This window comes from Microchirus variegatus (genome assembly GCF_963457635.1).
Source record: "Microchirus variegatus genome assembly, chromosome: 12".
NCBI classification, from domain to species: domain Eukaryota; kingdom Metazoa; phylum Chordata; class Actinopteri; order Pleuronectiformes; family Soleidae; genus Microchirus; species Microchirus variegatus.
Window position 1 is genome coordinate 16928937 of NC_139813.1, and position 19186 is coordinate 16948122.

Here is a 19186-nt window from a genome sequence, read left to right on the forward strand (position 1 = left end):
TCCAGCCTTTTCCAGTCAGAATTATGTTTCTGCTGCTGCTGATCATTCACTAGCAGAGCTGTCCATCACATCAACATGGATGCAATGAAAAGAAGCTGTGTACATGCACAAGAAAGTACAGAGGATGACGACTGATCTGTCTGTATTAAGTGTTCATATGTCACGTTCCTCCTCATTTGAGATTTTCGATGATGGCGATCTCCCGCCGGTCAGCGTAGTCAGGGCTGAGTCCATTCAGGTAGAGGCTGCCGTTCCTCGTCAGCGCCCCTGACACCGGGCTGAGGGAAAGAGTCAAGTTGGGGTAACTGTCCCTGTTCTCGCACAAGTTGGCCGACAGCGTCCTCTTGCCGGGGGTCATTTCCTGGTTCATGGACGCGTTCACGCCCAGCTCGGACGACAGCTTGCGCTTCATGGACGCGGCGCGCTGGAACTTGTCATAGATGTCAACGCTGAGCCGCCGCCGGGTCTCTTTGAACTCTGCTGACACGTTCGCTGTCCACTCGGCTGCGTGAGCCCGAAACTCCCCGACCTGCAGAAGAGAAGACGACTGAATGTTGACGCCTGCAGGGTCATTTAATGTCGTCTGGGCGGCATGGGTGTTATGAAAGCTGGTGCAAGATTGATTTTACTGAAAAGTTAAATCCAGAGGCTTCCTGGAAATAATTAAAAATCTTAAGGAGTGTTGTAGAAACTTATAAATGTAATACAAAGCACATGGTATGGTGCTTCAACTTGTTGACAGTCAAGAAACATATTCATTCTTAAAGGTCCAGTGTGTGACATTTTGCAGTATTTACTGTCAGAATTTGAGTATAGTACCCTTATGTCAGTTTGTTTAATCACTTTAGTATAATGTAGTGTCAGAATAAGCCTTCACTTTAAGCAAAGGCCTTTGTGGAGGTGGGTGTGGTTGGCAACCGGTGTGGAGATGTCTCAGGAAAGCAGTCACAGGTGAGCTGATTGACACAGCTGGTGCCACTTGGTAATCATGCTTTCCCTTCAGTAGAAGGGAACACACACACACACACACACATGCAGAAGTGTTAAGAAACAACACGTGTGTGTGAAATCCCTGGTTCAGTCAGTAGGGGCACTGTTGAGGGTCTTTTAACACTCTCACACACAGAGGTCCCCTCTTGGCAAATTAAAAAAAAAAAAATTATCAAAAGGTCTGAGACATCATTTTAGCATGATCTAAAGCATGACCAACAGGGGTCCTGAAAAAATGTCCCCCGTTGGCATGGAGGTCCCCTGTTTGCAGGTGTGTTTCCACGCCGAGGTCCACTGTTGGACAGGTTGGCAAGTACAAAAACACACATACACACACACACACACATGCAGAAGTGTTAAGAAACAACATGTGTGTGTGAAATCCCTGGTTCAGTCAGTAGGGGCACTGTTGAGGGTCTTTTAACACTCTCACACACAGAGGTCCCCTCTTGGCAAATTTAAAAAAAAAAAAAATTTATCAGAAGGTCTGAGACATCATTTTAGCATGATCTAAAGCATGACCAACAGGGGTCCTGAAAAAATGTCCCCTGTTGGCATGGAGGTCCCCTGTTTGCAGGTGTGTTTCCATGCCGAGGTCCACTGTTGGACAGGTTGGCAAGTACACACACACACACACACACATTGAAACTGATGTGGGTATTTTGTATTCCTGAGACTGAGAGAGACATTCTAAATATGTGATAGGTGCCATAATACAAAGCTATTTCTCATGTATTTTAAGTGTTTCACTGGTCACCTGATGAAGATATTTATATAGCTATGTAGAATAAAGGAGATAAAACGCAACATCAAAGCTGCCCTTATATGCCTTTAAAATATTAACAAATGATCAAAGTATTGCAAGCAAACCATCTATTTTTCACTGATGTCAGCTATAATAGGTTGATGGGAATGAATCACCTAAATGACCAAGAGCCTAATTAATGGAGTTCAGTGGTGTGAACATAAATGTCATGTGCATTAATCTGATTAATCGTTTTTTCCCAAGTCTCCGCTGCTCTACTCTATTAGCAGTGCCCATGAAAGAACTTTCATCTTGTTATTTGCAATGCAATTTCCCATCATGTCGTAAAGGTCAAGCACATATATGGACGATTTTAAAATAGAATCAAAGGAGGAATTAATATGGGGGCAGAATGTTTTGGGAACTGATTCAGTGAGTTATAGATAAATGTGCTGACCTTTACCTGAAAGGGAAAACTTTCCCTTCCATCTTCCATTATCTGTGTGATTTATCACTTCTGACTGATGGCTGGAAGAGTGAAGTGGAAAATAATGGGTGGTGTTTACTTTAAGCACATAATGTGACCTACAATATTATAATTGTATAGAGATATTATTGTAGGTGTTATTGTTTTTCTCAAAGTTTGTTTAAGTGTTACCATGGCAACGTAAGTTTAAAATGCACAACAAGTAAGGGTACGGGTATGTTTTTTTTTCTTTCTTCAAAACACAGAATTTGACATTATCACTTTGTACTTCTCTCAGTTCAGAATGTGTCTGAAAAATGAAAATCCTTGAATGTGAGACCCCGAAGAATCCCTTTCTCTTTATTTTCACAAACTGTGAAGTACTTTGTTGCTCATGGGGATCGAATGGTTGTTTTTTTTTCTTCTTCTTTGAGTTCTTTGGGCAGCACTTCAGTCGTGTAGTAATCTGGCGACTCTTGTCCAGTCGACAATCTGGCGACTGGACACGACTAATCTTATGTCGAATGAAAAAGAGAAACCCTCTGTGCTTATCAGATTGGCCGGGAACAGCTATTCTAGACATAAATAATTTGGTCTTGCAGAGAAATTCACATTGATCAGGAAAATTGGATTCCCAGGAGCAAAATGCTCCATCGGCTGATTATAAAGGTGACTGTGGGTTTCTGTAAAAGAAAATCCTTTTTTTTCTCCTTTACTGTGAGAGGTTTTTTTCTTATCTCGCTTCTCTGTCACTTCTGGTGTGACATCATGATCTCACAGCACAGCGTCACGTACCTCCTCCTTCGTTTTCTTGGAGATGACCCGGAACCAGTCTCCGATCATGCTGAGTACGGCGGCAAAGTAAGCGAGGCCCACCAGGATCCAGAACCACACCACGGGCTTGTAGTAGTCCAGGTACTCCAGACCCTCTGTCCCACCTACACAACGGAGGTATAAAATGACTGTTACGTCATTCCAATACGTGTCAAAAATGTATTCCAATGAAAGGAAGACATTTTCATCTTCTGTCTCTACCCCATCCCCCTCTTGTCCCCCAATTCCTTCCACCCCAACCTGTCTAGGCAGATGGCTGCAGAGAGTTCTTCTTCTGTTAAAAGGGAGTTCTTCCTCTCCACTGATGCCTAGTGCTTGCTCATTGTGTGAATTGTTGTGTTTCTCTGCTCTCGGTTCTTGAGATATCAACCCTGTTTGAAAGGACACAGGCTCCAGTCTGCTGCTCACTGTGCTGTGAGAGAAGCATCCAGTGCAACAGCAGTGAAACTAACAGGCCCAAGATGATTAATCTATTGTAACTACATGGGTTGGCACAGGTGGTGTAATCTAATCTATAATCATTAGGCCCGCTCAGGAAAATTTAATCCTGCTGCTAAGTGTTTGTGATTTTTGCCATCTGCTTCTCTGTAACCTAGAAACCACATCAATCAGTGAACTCGTGTTCAATCGCTCTCTCTCTCTCTCTCTCTCGCACATGGACCCAGTCCCCTCCCATTCAGGCAGACGTCCACCAGATCAGACCAATCACAACCATTTTATCAACAATGGGGCAGATTTGAGATGATTGAGTGACATGGAAATCAACACGACTTTCGTGTGTGCAATTTAAAGTCAGGTCATTTTAAGTTATTTAGTCACCTTTTTCGCCTCTTTCAACTCTTTCACCGGCAACAAAGTCTCCAAAGCCGATGGTGGTGAGGGTGATGACAACAAAGTAGATGGACTCCAGGGTGCTCCAGCCTTCGATGTGCTTGAAGATAACAGCTGGCAGGGCCACAAAGATGAGGCACCCGAACAGGATGAAAAGCAGCGTGGAGATGACTCGGATCTTCGTCTGGCTGACTTTCCATTTCTGTGGGGAAATAAAAGGATTGTTGAAGTAGAGAAAAACAACACTTTTTAATTAATGGGAGAGGGAGGGGGGGAGGGGGCACGCTTGAAAGGAATTTAGCAACCAACAGGGGTTCAGAGACTGTGAATATAAAAAATATGCTTGAATTTGAATTGGGTTTTGTGGGCTTGTTCAACAAATTATGATCAGTTGTGTAGTAAATCTCTGCGCCGCTTCCCTTTTGTTAACTTGTCAACATGGACTCTTAAATTAGTCTGATGTTCACACAATAGAAATGATTGAACCAAAATTTCGCACAAATGTCACCTGCAATTCAGTGTCCACTGTGCTTTGATTTATCATCTATTTTCCTCTAAATAGGAACATAATTCACAGTATTTACATCATGAGCCACTGAGGAAGAGCTGAAACTAGTGATTGAGACCATTAACTACTCAGAAAAAATCTTTACTAATAAGTTATAACACAAGTGAGAAGTAGAAACTAATTTCCCCGTTCAAATGGACTGCTAGTTTCAGGTCTTCTTCAATAGCCCATGATGTCAATTTTGTGAATTATGTCCCAGTTTATAGGGGAAATGGATGATAAAGTACGGTTATAATAGACACCTGGAGCGTGGTTGCAGATGACGTCTGTGAATTTCCTTTGGCAAAACCTCAACGTGGTGACAGTTAAATCTCAAATCTCCAGGCTCGGAGCCTTTGGGTGTTAAGATTCTTATGAGTGACGTCATGAGCGGTTGCCACTTGGCGACACCGTTTTACACAACAGCACCAATCCTTCACTGTTATGTCAAAAATCTATCTGAGACAAATCCGGGTAAATCCGGGAGAAGATATTTCTTAACCCAGAGTAAGTTTTGTCGTGTCAGAACTTAATCTCTGGTTCGACGCGGCTGCCAAGAGAATTACACATGTTAGCGCACACTTCTGTGTGATTTATTTTCGCTCTCGTCACATTGTGATGATTCACTCCCTTTAGACTCCCTTTAGACGGCACATTTTGCCGTCGTCTAACAGCTCAAACGTCAGGTTGTCAAAGCTCATATCCTCCGCCGTCAGATGGAACGCCCACCCGAGCTGCGGGGGACAGTGTCACATGACTTGACATAATCTCACATTTGCTGTAACATCAACGGCCTGTGAGATTTTACACATGCAGTTAAAATAGCATACATCCTGAAGGATTCGTCATAGCTACAACCAGTGCGTTCAACTGTAATAATGGGAATTTTTTCCCCCCTGACATTAGTTATCCACATGCTGCCAGTTCCTCCACTGACTTTCCACTGGAGGCTTTTAACTGGTTCCCCGTTCCTCTCCCGTTCCACTTATGTAAGCTCAAAGCAGCCTGAGGGGAAGCTGAAAGAGCACACAGACCTCAGATCAGCAAGTCTGTGATGTCCAATGTCCCTTCTGCACTGTCCAAAACGCACTTAAATGCACCAGTATTTTTCTTAAAGGACTGATGAGGAGCTTTTTTTTCTTCTTCAGTGCACAGCAGAGAGTTCAGCAGCTGCCACAGCTAATCCATTTCCATAGCTCAAAAACAACAACTTCTCTCGATCGATATCGCAGAGCCAGCCACGGAACAAAAAAACATAGTCTTCAGGTTTAATTTGGTTTTAATTGGCGTCACAGCTCTTTGCTGCCGTTTTCATACTGAAAATAGATCCAGAGCCTTTGGAATGGGCCACTGAATGTGCAACTAAAATAGGCACAATAATGAAATTCCTTTTTAAGATTGTTTTCTGTTATTGCTCATGGAGAACCAGGTCTGCTGTAAAGTGATGAAACTGGATTTGTGTGCGTGTCCACACCGAACTAACCCAGGTTGCTTTGGTAACGACACAGGCGTACCCACGTTAGTGACGTGGCTCTGAAACAGGAAAAATGAAGGTGCATCTCTGTGCTTTCCAAGCAATGAAAAACAGACACGTCGATGAAGGAGAAACTGGTGTACCTGTATTGTGATGTTCTGAGCTGTAGTCGCGGCTACGCTGTGGAAGTGTGAAGTTATTTTTTATATCTAAAGTCGCCATATGTAAGAATGTGGCCAAAAAACGGTTACTACACTCACATTCAAAATACAGAGTTTCGTTTTCTTCGCCATTGTAGCTTAGGCAAGGCAAGGCAAGGCAAGTTTATTTGTATAGCACCATTCTTACACAAGGCAATTCATAGTGCTTTACAGGCAGGAAATACATTTGAAATTAAAACACAATCAATTAAAAAATCAAGTAAAGAAATTAAAACCATTTAAAACATCAAACAATTTAGCTTAGACTCTGTAACTGGCAACCCGTGGTTGACTCTACTGACTGCAATGATTGGTAGAAGGCGGCAGGTGGCGCCACATGCCAAAACATGATTTCAAAACATAAACATGATTTGCAGTCTGCAAAAGTTTTTTTTTAATGTGAATATTTTGTCTGTACTGTTGTTGTTGGTGAGTTCATGTTATATGAATATTATTCCTGAGTCTCTGTGACATATTAGGAGGATTTTACGGCCAGTTGCTTTAGATTAATTACATAATGCACCTTTAAGATTAATGTCCAGTGAGGAGAAATGTATTGACGAGCTGAACAGACCATTTGATAAATACTTCTCAAACCACAGCTGGTTACAAGTAAATTACCATTAAAGAAAACTCAATTTTCCCCATGAGAAAACAGAATCATTTCGGTGCATTGTTAGCGCGGCGGCTGCTCGACTGCCACTGTTCCTGTCAGATTGCCTCCGTATTGATTGTGCACAGCTTGTTTGATTACTCGGCTTTCAAGGAGAAACCTCACCAGCAACCATCCGGCAAGACTGTCCTGCAAAGTCCAAAGACATGGACTGTGGATAGAAATATTATAGAATGATAATAGGCTTAAACGCCATATTTCATAGAGGTTTATTGATCTCCCGCTCTCTGTGTGTGCATGCTGTTGTTTCTTCATTCCACACCTATAAACAATAAATAGGAAGGCACCAGTTCACCGATTCCAGCGTATAAGTCGGCAGAAAGAAAAAGTATGGCTCTAAAATAACAGCAATGTACTGAACTAAGCTTTCAACGCAAAAAAACAACACTGTCTTCATTATATATTGCAGTGGTGGAGTCTGTTGACATGGCAACGTGAAACTGCCTTTCCTTTCCACATCGTCAAACACGCAGGCGGCTGAAATCTGAGGCAAAAAAAAATAAATTAATCATGTACTTTCTAGCGTCACTCTCCTCCCATAGCGTTTAGCTTTGTTTACAGTGCAGGCTGTGACCTTTAGACTTGGATATTGCAAGCGCTTTATGGGATCATCTTCAGCAACACCAGTTTTACACCAGTTGTAAAAGTGGTCATTGCACACACTCACACACACACACACACACCTGGTGATTCACAGAGGGAAAACTTAGCATCTCACCACAATCATCTTCTCCACTTTGGCGATGCCTTTGCCAAAAATCGTACCCAACTGGTCCCCGACGCCTGCCAACAGGAAGCCGAACAATGGAATCCCCAGCACAGCGTAGATGATGCAGAAGATCCGTCCTCCTTTGGTGTGAGGAGAGATGTTCCCGAATCCTGACAGGAGCGAGACAGAGAGAGGTATAAGCCAAGTTAATATGAGAGAGTGATGTGCTTGTTTTACTCTTTATATACCAAACTGTGTCCGTGAGACACTGCGCACACTTCTTTCTAATTACTCTTTAAATTAACTTGTGTATTTTGGGCTAAATAACAGTTGAAGTGAAGCAGGGGAATTGGGAGGCAGTGGCCGCTGAAAAGCTGCTGAAGTGTGAATGGATTTAATGTCAGGGTGCAACTAACAATTACCTTCATAAACAAAGATTGATTAATCAATGAGTTGTTGGGTCCCGAAAATGTAAGAAATGATGATGTTTAATTAATAAGTCTTAGTGATTTCTTTGTTATGGCGAAAAAGAAAAACAGAAAGCTTATTTTAATTAGTTAAATGAACTGATTATAAAATAGTTGGTGATTCATTGAGTAATCAGTTACTACATCAACTCATTGTTGTGCTTTGAGTGTGAAGTGCATTTAGAATCAGACTCTATTTAATGTATAACACCTGTTCATTTAAAGAGGAGCTTGTTTTGTGTATTTTTATTCACATTTTCTAAGTTTTGCTAATATCAGCGAGCATGTTGTGCCTTCTTCAGCTCATTTTGTTTTGACCCTTTCCGGAAAAGAGACGCCTCTAATGGCAAATTCAATTTCTCTGTCTCAGAGCTACAACTGCCCATCACCCTATACCTGCCCAACACAGAATACCAGGTCCTTTTGTGTATTGTGTATTGTATATAGTGTATTATGTCTACCCGGAACTGACACCTTCCTACAACATCCGCAGGGAGTCGGCTCCCCGATACCTACAGTAGCCAAAAAGGTGTGAAAACACCGCCTGGAAAGGAAGACTCTTTGTCTATTGGAGGAATGCGAAAGGGGAGTTGCTCAGGTATAAATGTGGAGGGCTCACGATGCTCTGGGATTTTCTCCAGCTAGGATCACTCCTGTGAAGATTGACCTTTTCCTTGCAAAGAAAATAAAAACTTGTCACATAGAGGTTTTCTTTTTCCTACAGGTGCACGGTGGTTATATTAGTTCTTCAATATCACCTCAAAGTAAACTTTCTCTTTAATCCAGAGATCCCCTCCCCCCCAAAAAACAGTTAAATTTTGTGAAATTTCATTATTGAGAGATGAAAGTCTAACTTAAACAATCATTTATAATCCTCCCTGTGTTGTCCTGAGCAAAAAACATAAATAGAAACAAACATGAGAACAATGGAAAGGCATAGCGAACAGTATGCTGTGCACAGAGTGTGTGTGCATGTACGTGGAAACACTCACTAATGTGAGTCCATCACTGCTCTGCTGCCTTTCATCTTCGCTCCAAAACAATAATCATGTGCAGCCAAGCAGATGGGGCTTAGTGGAGTCTATATCCTGGTAAACAGAAATCCTGCATGACCTGCTCCTTACACATAAAACCTGACTGTACATGTTCATCAACAGTTAACTGTTTCGTAAGAGGTTCTGAATTATTAATTCACTTCATTATTACAATCATCTGTCTCGGGAGATGGAGGGAGAGGAGGAGCTGCAGGCAGCCAGCCCTCAAAAGAGAAACCCAGTCTCACTTGGTGTGTGGAGTGATACCAAGTGTGAGAAGAATTGTCAATTAAGAGGCACATTTCACAGCTACAGTGGTGGTGGTGGATTATATTGAACACCCCCCCCTGGTTCCCTGCATAACAGTATCTGAAGCTGCTTTTTGCGTCATCTTAGCCCCCTTTTTCATCAGCAGGAGCTTTTATTACCAGGAGTTCATTAACCTGGGGACAAGATGTATTGGTAATCTGTGTGGTTTGCTTTGTAGTCAATGTTTTCAAATCAGACTGATGACGTACGGGGAAGTGTGCCGCACATTAACTTGTCGGCTGTTCGGATATACACTGGATCGCTCAAAAGAGCCTGGACCACGTTGTCCACTTCCTTTTGCGTCATATTATACCCTATTTCTCCAAGTAATACTAGTTCCCTGGTGTCCTAATGAACATGTCTGTGACATGCTTTGGTCAAAATACCATAAGGATGCAGCACCACAGCAGTTCAATCACTCTGCCAAAACAGACCTGTTCAGATCGCTCTGTTTAGTAGTATCTCTTTAGGTCCACCTTAAAAAAAAGTAAAACGAAAACTTAAGGGACAGGAAATGACATCAGCCATGGAGGCTACTGGGAGCTAACAGCAGTTAGCATTCGGAAAAGTGATCATTTGCAGACTCCAGCAGACACATTGCCGTCATATATAACGTGTAGAACTCTGCGCTGCAACCAAGAATTTTGACTTTGCGTGCTTCCAGTTTACGGATACCGTGGTCCTCGCCATCACTCTCGCGTGTTTTACGGACAAAGCGGAGCTCTGCGAGACAACAATTCCAGGAATTGAACGCATTGTGACGTCCCAGTGAGCGCGGAAGTCAACATCGCATGTTTTATCTCCTGTACTTAGACTGAGGAGGACCACAAAAACAAAAACATGAGTTGACATTTTGCCGACTGATAGGACCTCCAGATTCCCAAATATAAGGATTTAAATGATTAAAAAGTTGATTTTGCATAATGAGTCCCCTATAAATGACTGATAATGAAATTAATATGCATGTGAGCAGCTGCCATTATCCTTCATCACATGACGTGTTGAAATAAAAGGTGAATTACAATGGTACATAATGGCACAGATCTGTGGAGAAAGGAATGAAACAATTGCTGAGACTCAGGATTCCCAAATGGAGAAATGCTGCAAGACATTTGTGTGGGTGAAAAGAGATTTAAAGACAATTAAAGATGTGAGCATGAGCAAATCAATGTGTGAAGATGTATTTTTGTCTACCACCTGAAGCTGAATCAATTAATGCCAGGAGAATTCAAATCCAGTGATGTCTAACAGTAATGTTTTCATCTCTGGGCTTTGTTGTACGTCCATCACTTTGTACAAAGACTTCTGGAATTGCCTCTCTGATATGTGATGTTTTTTCTTCAGCAATAGCCTCAAAACATTTCAGACCAATCAGGCAAAAATTATTACACAACAGACGGCAACAAAAATGATACGCTTTGTTTTTCCATTTGTGTGCACCTTCTCTTTGTGACCAGTTTCTTCACGTTTGAAAAAGGCCCGAAAACCAAAACCATCAAACAACAAAAACATTGCACTTTGTAGGAAAACAACATGAATCCTTTAGTCAGACATCAACAAGTCGCAAATGACTGTGGAAACATCGGTGAAAAGCAGAAACACTCTCAGGTGATTGAAGGGAAAACCCACACTCTGCCCACACATGACTGTTTTCACATAAAAGTAGCCAATTATTTATTCTTTTGCAGTGTTTGATGAGTTCAAGTAAGTGTTCATCTGGAAAAACTGGCACACTAATGTTCCAGTCGGGGTTACGGTTGAGTATTATGTGTATGTATGCGAGTATGAATGACACTTTACTAAAATGCGGGTGTGTGTGTGCTGTGACAGGATGGTAGAGATGTGAAATGGAGCTCAGCAGTTCTCTTACCAGACTCATCAATTTGTCAAGGTCCCAGTGGAAGAGCAAGATGACCTGTCATTGTGTTTGTGTGTGTGTGTCAGTGAGTGTGAGCACAACCTTTCATCATTCATACCTGCATCGTGGGGACATTTTCACTTTAGGGGACATTTTGGCTAGAGAAATTGGGTTTATGTTGGGCGGTTAGTTGTGACAGTTAAGGTTAGTGTAAGGTGCTAGGGAACGCATGGTATCCCAGTGAGGGTCCTCACTAAGAACGCTGTACAAGAATGTGTGTGTGTGTGTGTGTGTGTGTGTGTGTGTGTGTGTGTGTGTGTGTGTGTGTGTGTGTGTGTGTGAGCGGTTTGATTAGTAAGCTCTTACAGCTGGAGGAGACAGGGAGAGTGATTGCATAAAAAGGAAGTGTGCTGCAGAGTCTCATTCTGAATGAGCGCGCTGTAGGCGCGGACAGATGAAAGAGCATTTATTATACAGTAACTGAGCGTCAATGAACATGATATCTTAAAAGTGAATATAGTAGTCTTACAGTGTCACGGTCTTTACACTTCTCTCCAGATAAAACTGAGACGCGTAAAACACCAAGCTACATCTGTTATAATAATTGTTGTTATTATTACACATTTTGGAATAATGAAGGATGCTAATGTTTTAGTTTAAGAAAGATCAAACGTGAAGTAAAGTAGACAACTATTTTCTGCAATGTTAGTGACTTAAGTCCAGTGCAATAAAGCCTTATCTGGGGAAAAAAAAAAAGATGATGATTTGCAAGAGTAATTTTGTTATGTTATGCAAAAGCTATTACGTGTAATACATCAAAATGACAACGTGCCCCTGCGTCGTACATGCAGAAGACAAAAAAACAAATCCCATTTTTGCCGACACTGCATGCAAAACAGTCAGACGAGGAGATAAGAGCATCAGATATCACTCCTCTTACCAATTGTGGTGATAACGGTTCCAGCGAAGAAAAACGAGGAGCTGAGGTCCCACAGGCTCGTCTGATTGGATGCATTTCCTGACGGGTTCACACCTGCTCGAACTGCTGAAACCACTTGCTGCAGCAAAGGATGAAGAAGAAAAATACATACATCAGAGGAAGTGTCATGGACATGGTGGACATGAGGAGAAATCACAGCATCAACTTCCTTGAGGACTCAGAGACAGCACAGATAAATAATCCAAACAAAACCAATTGAGAGCCAATAAATCTTTACTTCCCAATGCTCCTCACATGAAAGCACAGGCTGTACGAGCAGCTAAAATCAGGAACTACGGGTACTTTACAGGTACTTCAGTTTAAACAGCAAAGTCACTGATTACACTCATGTGGGTGAAGACAGTAGCATCATGGTTAGTGCAGTTTGGTGTCATTTGCTCCCATTAGTTTGCATGAGACAGCTTCACAATGAAAGTATCTATAGCCCCAAGCTTTAGGTTTATGCACAACAGAGACAGAGGCTAAAATAATGTCTTAACACTTTCCTCATGAAAATCATCAGCCCCAGAATGGGCGGCCCGGCGTGTGAGAGTGTGAATACGTGGCGGAGAACGACTGTAGGTGTGACACGAGTCGATAACCTTCCTCAGGTTTTTTTTTTTTTTTTTACGGCTTTTGATCCGAGAAGCAGCGACATGTTTTCCCACTCAGGGCATCGTTTACATGACAGGATGCAAAAAAGAGAGAGAGAGAGGCCAACAAACAGCTGGAGGAAACGCACACCACTGCACAGCAGCCTCCTCTCACACCCACTGACGCCTAAACATAGACGCAAGGAGATGATGCCACATCCTGGAAGACGATGACAGGGACGTGCGGTGTGTGTTCGTGCTGCGGCGTTTTATACAGATTCACTAATTTATCATCATCATCTTTCTCATACCAATAATTTAATGTTGTGTAAAACTGCCTATTAATATGTCCGAGCAGAACAGCTGCATTTAGATACAGCAAATTTTATACGCTGGGGGCTTTTCCTACTGTTCTACTGTACAATGTGCACAGTACACAATGTCAAAAAACACAGAATTATATATGAAACACTAGTACAATAAAACATCTAGAAATTAAAGGCTTGTTTATCGTACTTGCCGTAGCAACCACTATTTATATCCATAGAAATCCATATTTTTATTGAAGGTAATGGACCGTTTCACCTCCCCGTAGAGCTCGAACACACAGAGGAGCCAACAGTTCTCACACTATCGAAGCAGCAGTAGGAGTCCGTATTCAATATGTTTACTAAGTTCATTCTTTATTTATGGGACGTGGATTATAGAGATGGAGTTGTGTGGTGGCCAAACGGACCAGTCCTCATCCTACTAGTGTTACGTACGTGCATGGCGTGACACTGTGTGTGTGTGTGTGTCATCGCACTGTAATTCCATGAAGCCATCAAATGCATTTTGTCCCTGTAATAACATGAGTCAGCTGGAAACATCGCAGCATCAGATTTTCTCTTCCTATGCCTCTGTCTCACAATTTTCCAGACTTCAATCTCTCACTGTCTTTGCAAACTCCCTACGTGCAGTCCGTGCGTGCTTCAACTGAGAGATTTTTTTATCTCAATTTGAATGTGGCCAACGTGACGGCGCACGACAGGTCAGTGAGATTTATTCTCGTGAGTCTGGATTCTCTAAAAATAAATGAAAGAGAAATGTTATGAGAATCTCTCGGGAGGACGGTGCACTGCCCTGGATGTTACGTGAATAAATCGAAGAGGAATGTTGGACTTAATCGCTCATTCACCTATGAATATGGATATTTTCTTCCACCTGAGACGAATAAAAATGAGCCCAGAAACTTAGTTTCAAGATCTCTAATGTCTGTATTCATGATCGATAAACCCCTCAGGGGGACGGGAAGTGAAATAATGATGTTCACTGTAACAACTGGCATAGTCAGCATTTTGTGTGTGTGTACACATACATTCCAGGGTCACAGTAATAGCAGAATGGAATGATTGAGATTATTAAGCGGCGACTGTTTTGTGTAGAAAATAAAATGGGTGAATAATGGGACAGAAATCGAGGCAAAAACACGCACTGATGAAACATGACGTGGACGATCATTAGGAAGAGAGAATGTGTTTGAATGTGTTTGTGTCGCTTATAAACAAAGTTCAAGTTTGTGGAGGTTGAGATGCTGAATTTCATTAATTTGCCTCGACAATAACGAGACATCCAAAAAAAAAACAAATGTCAGCAGACACAATGAACATTACGCACAAAATGTGAGCCCGTCAACAGTTTTACAGTGTTTTATCAGCTCTGTCTTTAATCATTCCAAAATGGCAATAAAGGAGACGGGGACTCAGTGATAGAAACCCCACACATCCACATCCATTTAGCAAAACACACAATCAGACGAGCTTGGCTCATTCGGTTTCCTTTGTTCCTCGGCCAAAGCGGCCATATTAAATCACTGCTTTGGCACCCAGTTGTAAGCGAAACTGATTGCGGCCAGCAGAAAAATGATAAGGCAAGACGACATTGAAACGTTGAGGTAAGTGTGTTTGTATACATAATTAACTAAGGGGAAATCTGCATTGAAACAGGACAGCAACTTTCATTTAAGATCAGCTCACAAGCCTAATAGCCTTAAATAAAACATTAAAATGCACTTAAATGCACTAAAATTTCATTCTTGTTCGTTTCCCAGTTTGCATCAGACATAAAACAATATCAAATATAGTGACAAAGAGCAGATTCAGCACAGAGGTCAGCTCGAGGTTTCACTCGTTGCCTTAAAACAAAACCTTCAGCTGGATGAAAGACATTCACTAGGACAGGGAACAGCTGGCTGTCAAGTTATTTTCAGTTGAGACAGAGGGTGTTATACATCAGAGGTCATTCAGCACATTCAGTTCGACACTTTCAGGATCATCATAAGGGGCCACACACTTATCCCTTACACAGCAGATGATCCATTACACTAATTGGTGTCATCCTATTTTAACTGGGGAATATTGAGCTATTGAAATGGTGCTCATTCATCTTAAATGAGGTGGTGTCACGTGTTGTGGATCCATCGTGCACGCGGTTCGCTCTTAGAAATAAGGGTTACAAAAGTGTTCTTCTACAAGGGCTGAGGTTCTACCTGGAACCATTTGCTTCTGAAAAACCCTTTTCCCAAAGAAAGGGGTTTTCAAGGGTTCTTGGTAACACTAAGGGTTCCAGTAAGAACCATTTTGATCCAGAGAACCCTTTAAAACCCCTTTCCTGAATAAAGGGTTTTAAAAGGGTTCTTGGTAACACTAAGGGTTCTCCTATGAGGACTAGCCGAAGAACCGTTTATGGTTCTACTTAGCACTTTTATTTTATATGAGTGTAGCTGAAGCTGAGAAAAAGGAATCTGTACGAGCAACAACGCAAAGCCGGCCAATCAAATCACAGGCCCTGGTCGAATTTGACTGAATAGAAAATGGAGAAAAGTCGTGTTTGTGTGTTTGATTGATGTCATTACAACAATAGCACCAAGCATCAGGCACATAGTTGATTACGATACATATCGGATAAGTTGTTCTAGCGTGAAAAAGAGTGAAAAGTTGGAAACTAAAACTTCTTTCCTCATGGAACAATAACATCTGAACAACCAAAGAGGCAACTGGTCCTGACGTCGCCCATAACAGGCCCCTGTTGAACAATACCAGCTGTCAATCACACTATGCTGTCAACTCCTACAAGCTGTGCTTGACTTTCTCTCAAAATTGGACCAAAATCCACAAACCTAACATCGTGCACTATTAAAAGGCGACCTAAAACTACTGACTTATAATGTAAAAAGTTAGGGTCTATGGGACCAACATTTCATTGCAATCATCCAATTGTCCCTGAGATACTGGGACCAAAGTGCTGGACTGATATTGGAACCATCCCTTGAGCCACACTTGCAGCCTCCAACTTAATTTATCTTGACCAAGCCAAATGTTTTCACTACTAAGAGGAAACAACAGTAACAGGAACTGATTGTTACAAAAGGAGAAACAGTGAAAAGAATAAAATAATGATGAAATAATAACAAAACATACCTGCAGTATTGTTTGCTATTGTTCTTCTTCAGAAAACACAACTGTTGTTGTTGTACTTGTAGCTAATGGATTTAACAGAGCACGGATTTCCTCTGTCCAGGGATATGCAGTCATTAAGTCACTTCTGACAACGGTAATATTAGCTGACAGTCAGTCTATTGGACACCGATCCCAGGACAGAAATCACCACCATCTTTGTACATAAACTGCCATCTGCTATCAGCCTCTCCTCGTCAAAACCACTCCTGTTACAGCACAGTGGACAACAATTCTTATAATAACAAAGAAGAAAGAGCTTTTGCTGAGGTCATTTCTAGCTGCCTGCAATAGATTCAATTTAAAATCCACTGGATATCAATTTTTATATTAAATGCTCAATCTGACCAACAACATTTCTGCCGGAAAAGTGCATCATAAATTATTTATAGCATATATCTTACACCTAACCACCAGATCTGCTGAAATGCATAGTAATAAACATATTGAACTATGCATTAACTAGAAAAGCCCAGGATTTGAAATATTAATCAACAACAGCTTCTTCATTTTAGCCAAGAAAGTGCCAACACTAACTCACTGATATCATAAATATACGCATTACCTAATAATACAATGTAATCTGAGAAATTAAAGCACTCAGTGGTGTAGAAATAAGACATTAATCCATAAAAATCTGTCGTTAAAGATGAATGTTTGATTTCTAAGCAAACTGGGAGAATGTCAGTTACGTACTTGAGCGCTGAGAGGAACCTGTGTGGCTTAGAACAGAAATGGTTCAGCAGCAATAGCATACTTAGCAGGGATAAACTCCGCATTTCAGCTCTGCTAATTTAGAACTGTAATGAACATCACAAGACAAATACGTCGGCGAGAGTCGTCAAGGCTTTGGGTCGCTTATGAAACTGCTCTGTCAACGCTTATGTAGTCACATCACATGTTTGCAATCAAATATTTATGTTGAATGGATTTCACTTTGCTTTATAATGATATACAGTAGATTATAAGAGTTTAATGTTTGCTTAAATTCAGCACGAGTTCAGTTAAATTCCCACGTTGTACATTTAGGCTACACAAAATAAGAACAAAACATACATAATAAGGCTTTAAGAGATGGATTACACGTTTCTCCTTGTGCAATATTACAGTTATGTACATATTACATAACTTGGTTACTGTTGCATTAATAAACAACTGCAATTCAAAGTGCACGGTCTTATATTCCAGCAGGAGGTGAGATGTAAAATCATGGTAATGGAAAATATGGACATGAAACAGCCTCCAGCAGCCACAAATTAAATGTGCATAAACTAACAACTTGTTTGGTTGTTTGACTGATGTCCATCCTCGGGTTAAAAAAAAAACTCTGGCAGTGCTATACTCTCAGTCTCTGTGTGTCCAGCAAACTCGTAAACACATATGGTGCCTTTCCGCTATACAGTTCTGGCACGACTCGGCTTGGCACGGCTCGACTCTACTTGGTTTATTTTGCCTTTCCATTAGGGATAGTACCTGGTACCTAGTGCTGTACTGTGTTTAGTATCTGTTCTGGCGAGGTTCCAAGTGAGCTGAGCCACTGAATCAGGAGCATGGTGTTGGACACTGGAATCATGAGCGTTAATCTCCAACATTTAGCAAGGAAATGTCTAAAATCTCAATATTTAACAGAGGAGCCTGGTGTTCTGCCAAAAGTCGGCGATCGTGAGCCGAATCACAACCCGTTCAGCCTTATTTTAAGACAGTCTAATGATTGACTGAATGACAACAACATGCCTGGTTGTTGTCTTTCATTCCTGGTACCCAAACCATGTAGAGTCGAGCCAAGTAGTGCAAGAACTGTATAGTCCATCCATCCATCCATTATCTACTGCTTTATCCTCCACCGGAGGGTGCTGTGCCTATCTCAGCTGACATAGGGCGATCGGCTTGGTACACCATGGACAATTCGCCCGTCCATCACAGGGCCACATATAGAGACAAACAACCATTCACTCACACTCTCACACCTACGATCAATTTAGAGAGGCCAATTCACCTAATCCCTGAATCTGCATGTTTTTGGACTGTGGGAGGAAGCCGGAGAACCCGGAGCAAACCCATGCACACACGGGGAGAACATGCACACTCCTTGCAGCAAGGCCCTTTGTTCAAACTGGGACTCGAACCCAGGAACCCGGGTTACTCCAATCCTTCACATGAGTAAATGATAAAACGTTGACCTACCTTCACCAGATCCTCCAGTTCAGAGGAGTTCACACACGAATGCGTGGCCAGGAAGTCCATTTTTTCCATGAGAATGGCCAGTTTGTGGGAACTCTCGTGCGGCTGCTCCAGCGCTTTGAACACTGTCGCGCCGATGATGAGGTAGAGCACCACCAGGAAGAAGATGGCGGACACAGTTTTCCACCTCATGACAGTGGTGCGGGTGTCACACTCGTCCTCTGGCGTATTCAGGACCACCGGTTTGGCTGAGAAGGAGAGACGAGGCTTGGAGTTGTGCGCGGCAGACTTTGGGTCAAGAAGGTCAGGTGCAGCCACTGGAAGGCAGAGGTAAATAGGCCACATCATGGACAGTGTTAGGTCGCACACTGGAAGTGATTGGTTTAATGTGAAGGCAGACAGAGGTAACTGTAGTAAAACAAGATGGCTGCAAACCGATTAAAGCTGTGTTTACCAGTCCTGATGCTCCAACACATGATTCAAATGAATGGGTTGTTATCAGGCTTTTGCAGAGCTTGATGATGAGCTGATGATTTGAATCATGGGTGATGGAGCATAGAAACATCTAAAACAAGGCTGGACAGTGGGTCCCTGAGGACCAGGATTTTGGAAACACTGGGTTAATCCTCTTATGACTATCATGATAATCAGGCCACCTGGATTTATATTGATTTTAAGGCTGTAGAATGGTTCAATGAGTGTGTGCTTCTGCCCCCTTTTTCCAGGATAACTTTCACTTTCCATATCTGGTTATTCAACCATTTGGGAACAACGGTACTGAGAAGCTGACGTCACAAACACG

General features: G+C 42.0%; 1 protein-coding gene across 2 annotated transcripts; it reads right to left on the reverse strand.

Annotated features, from left to right (window-relative positions):
• Positions 1-172: 172 nt before the first annotated feature.
• kcnk2b (potassium channel, subfamily K, member 2b) lies at positions 173-18699 on the reverse strand (the record flags this gene model as incomplete). Of its 2 annotated transcripts, none has more annotated exons than XM_083899246.1 (6): positions 18388-18699; positions 12078-12195; positions 7479-7639; positions 3855-4068; positions 2997-3139; positions 173-529 (listed from the first exon to the last, which is right to left on the reverse strand). In XM_083899246.1, exons 1-6 carry the CDS (start codon positions 18574-18576, stop codon positions 173-175), a joined length of 1182 nt encoding a protein of 393 aa, XP_083755372.1. In that variant the 5' UTR covers positions 18577-18699. The 2 variants fall into 2 exon arrangements, with proteins under 2 accessions (XP_083755372.1, XP_083755373.1); XM_083899247.1 differs by having other exon boundaries at positions 3882-4068; positions 18388-18696.
• Between the last annotated feature and the right edge of the window lie 487 nt (positions 18700-19186).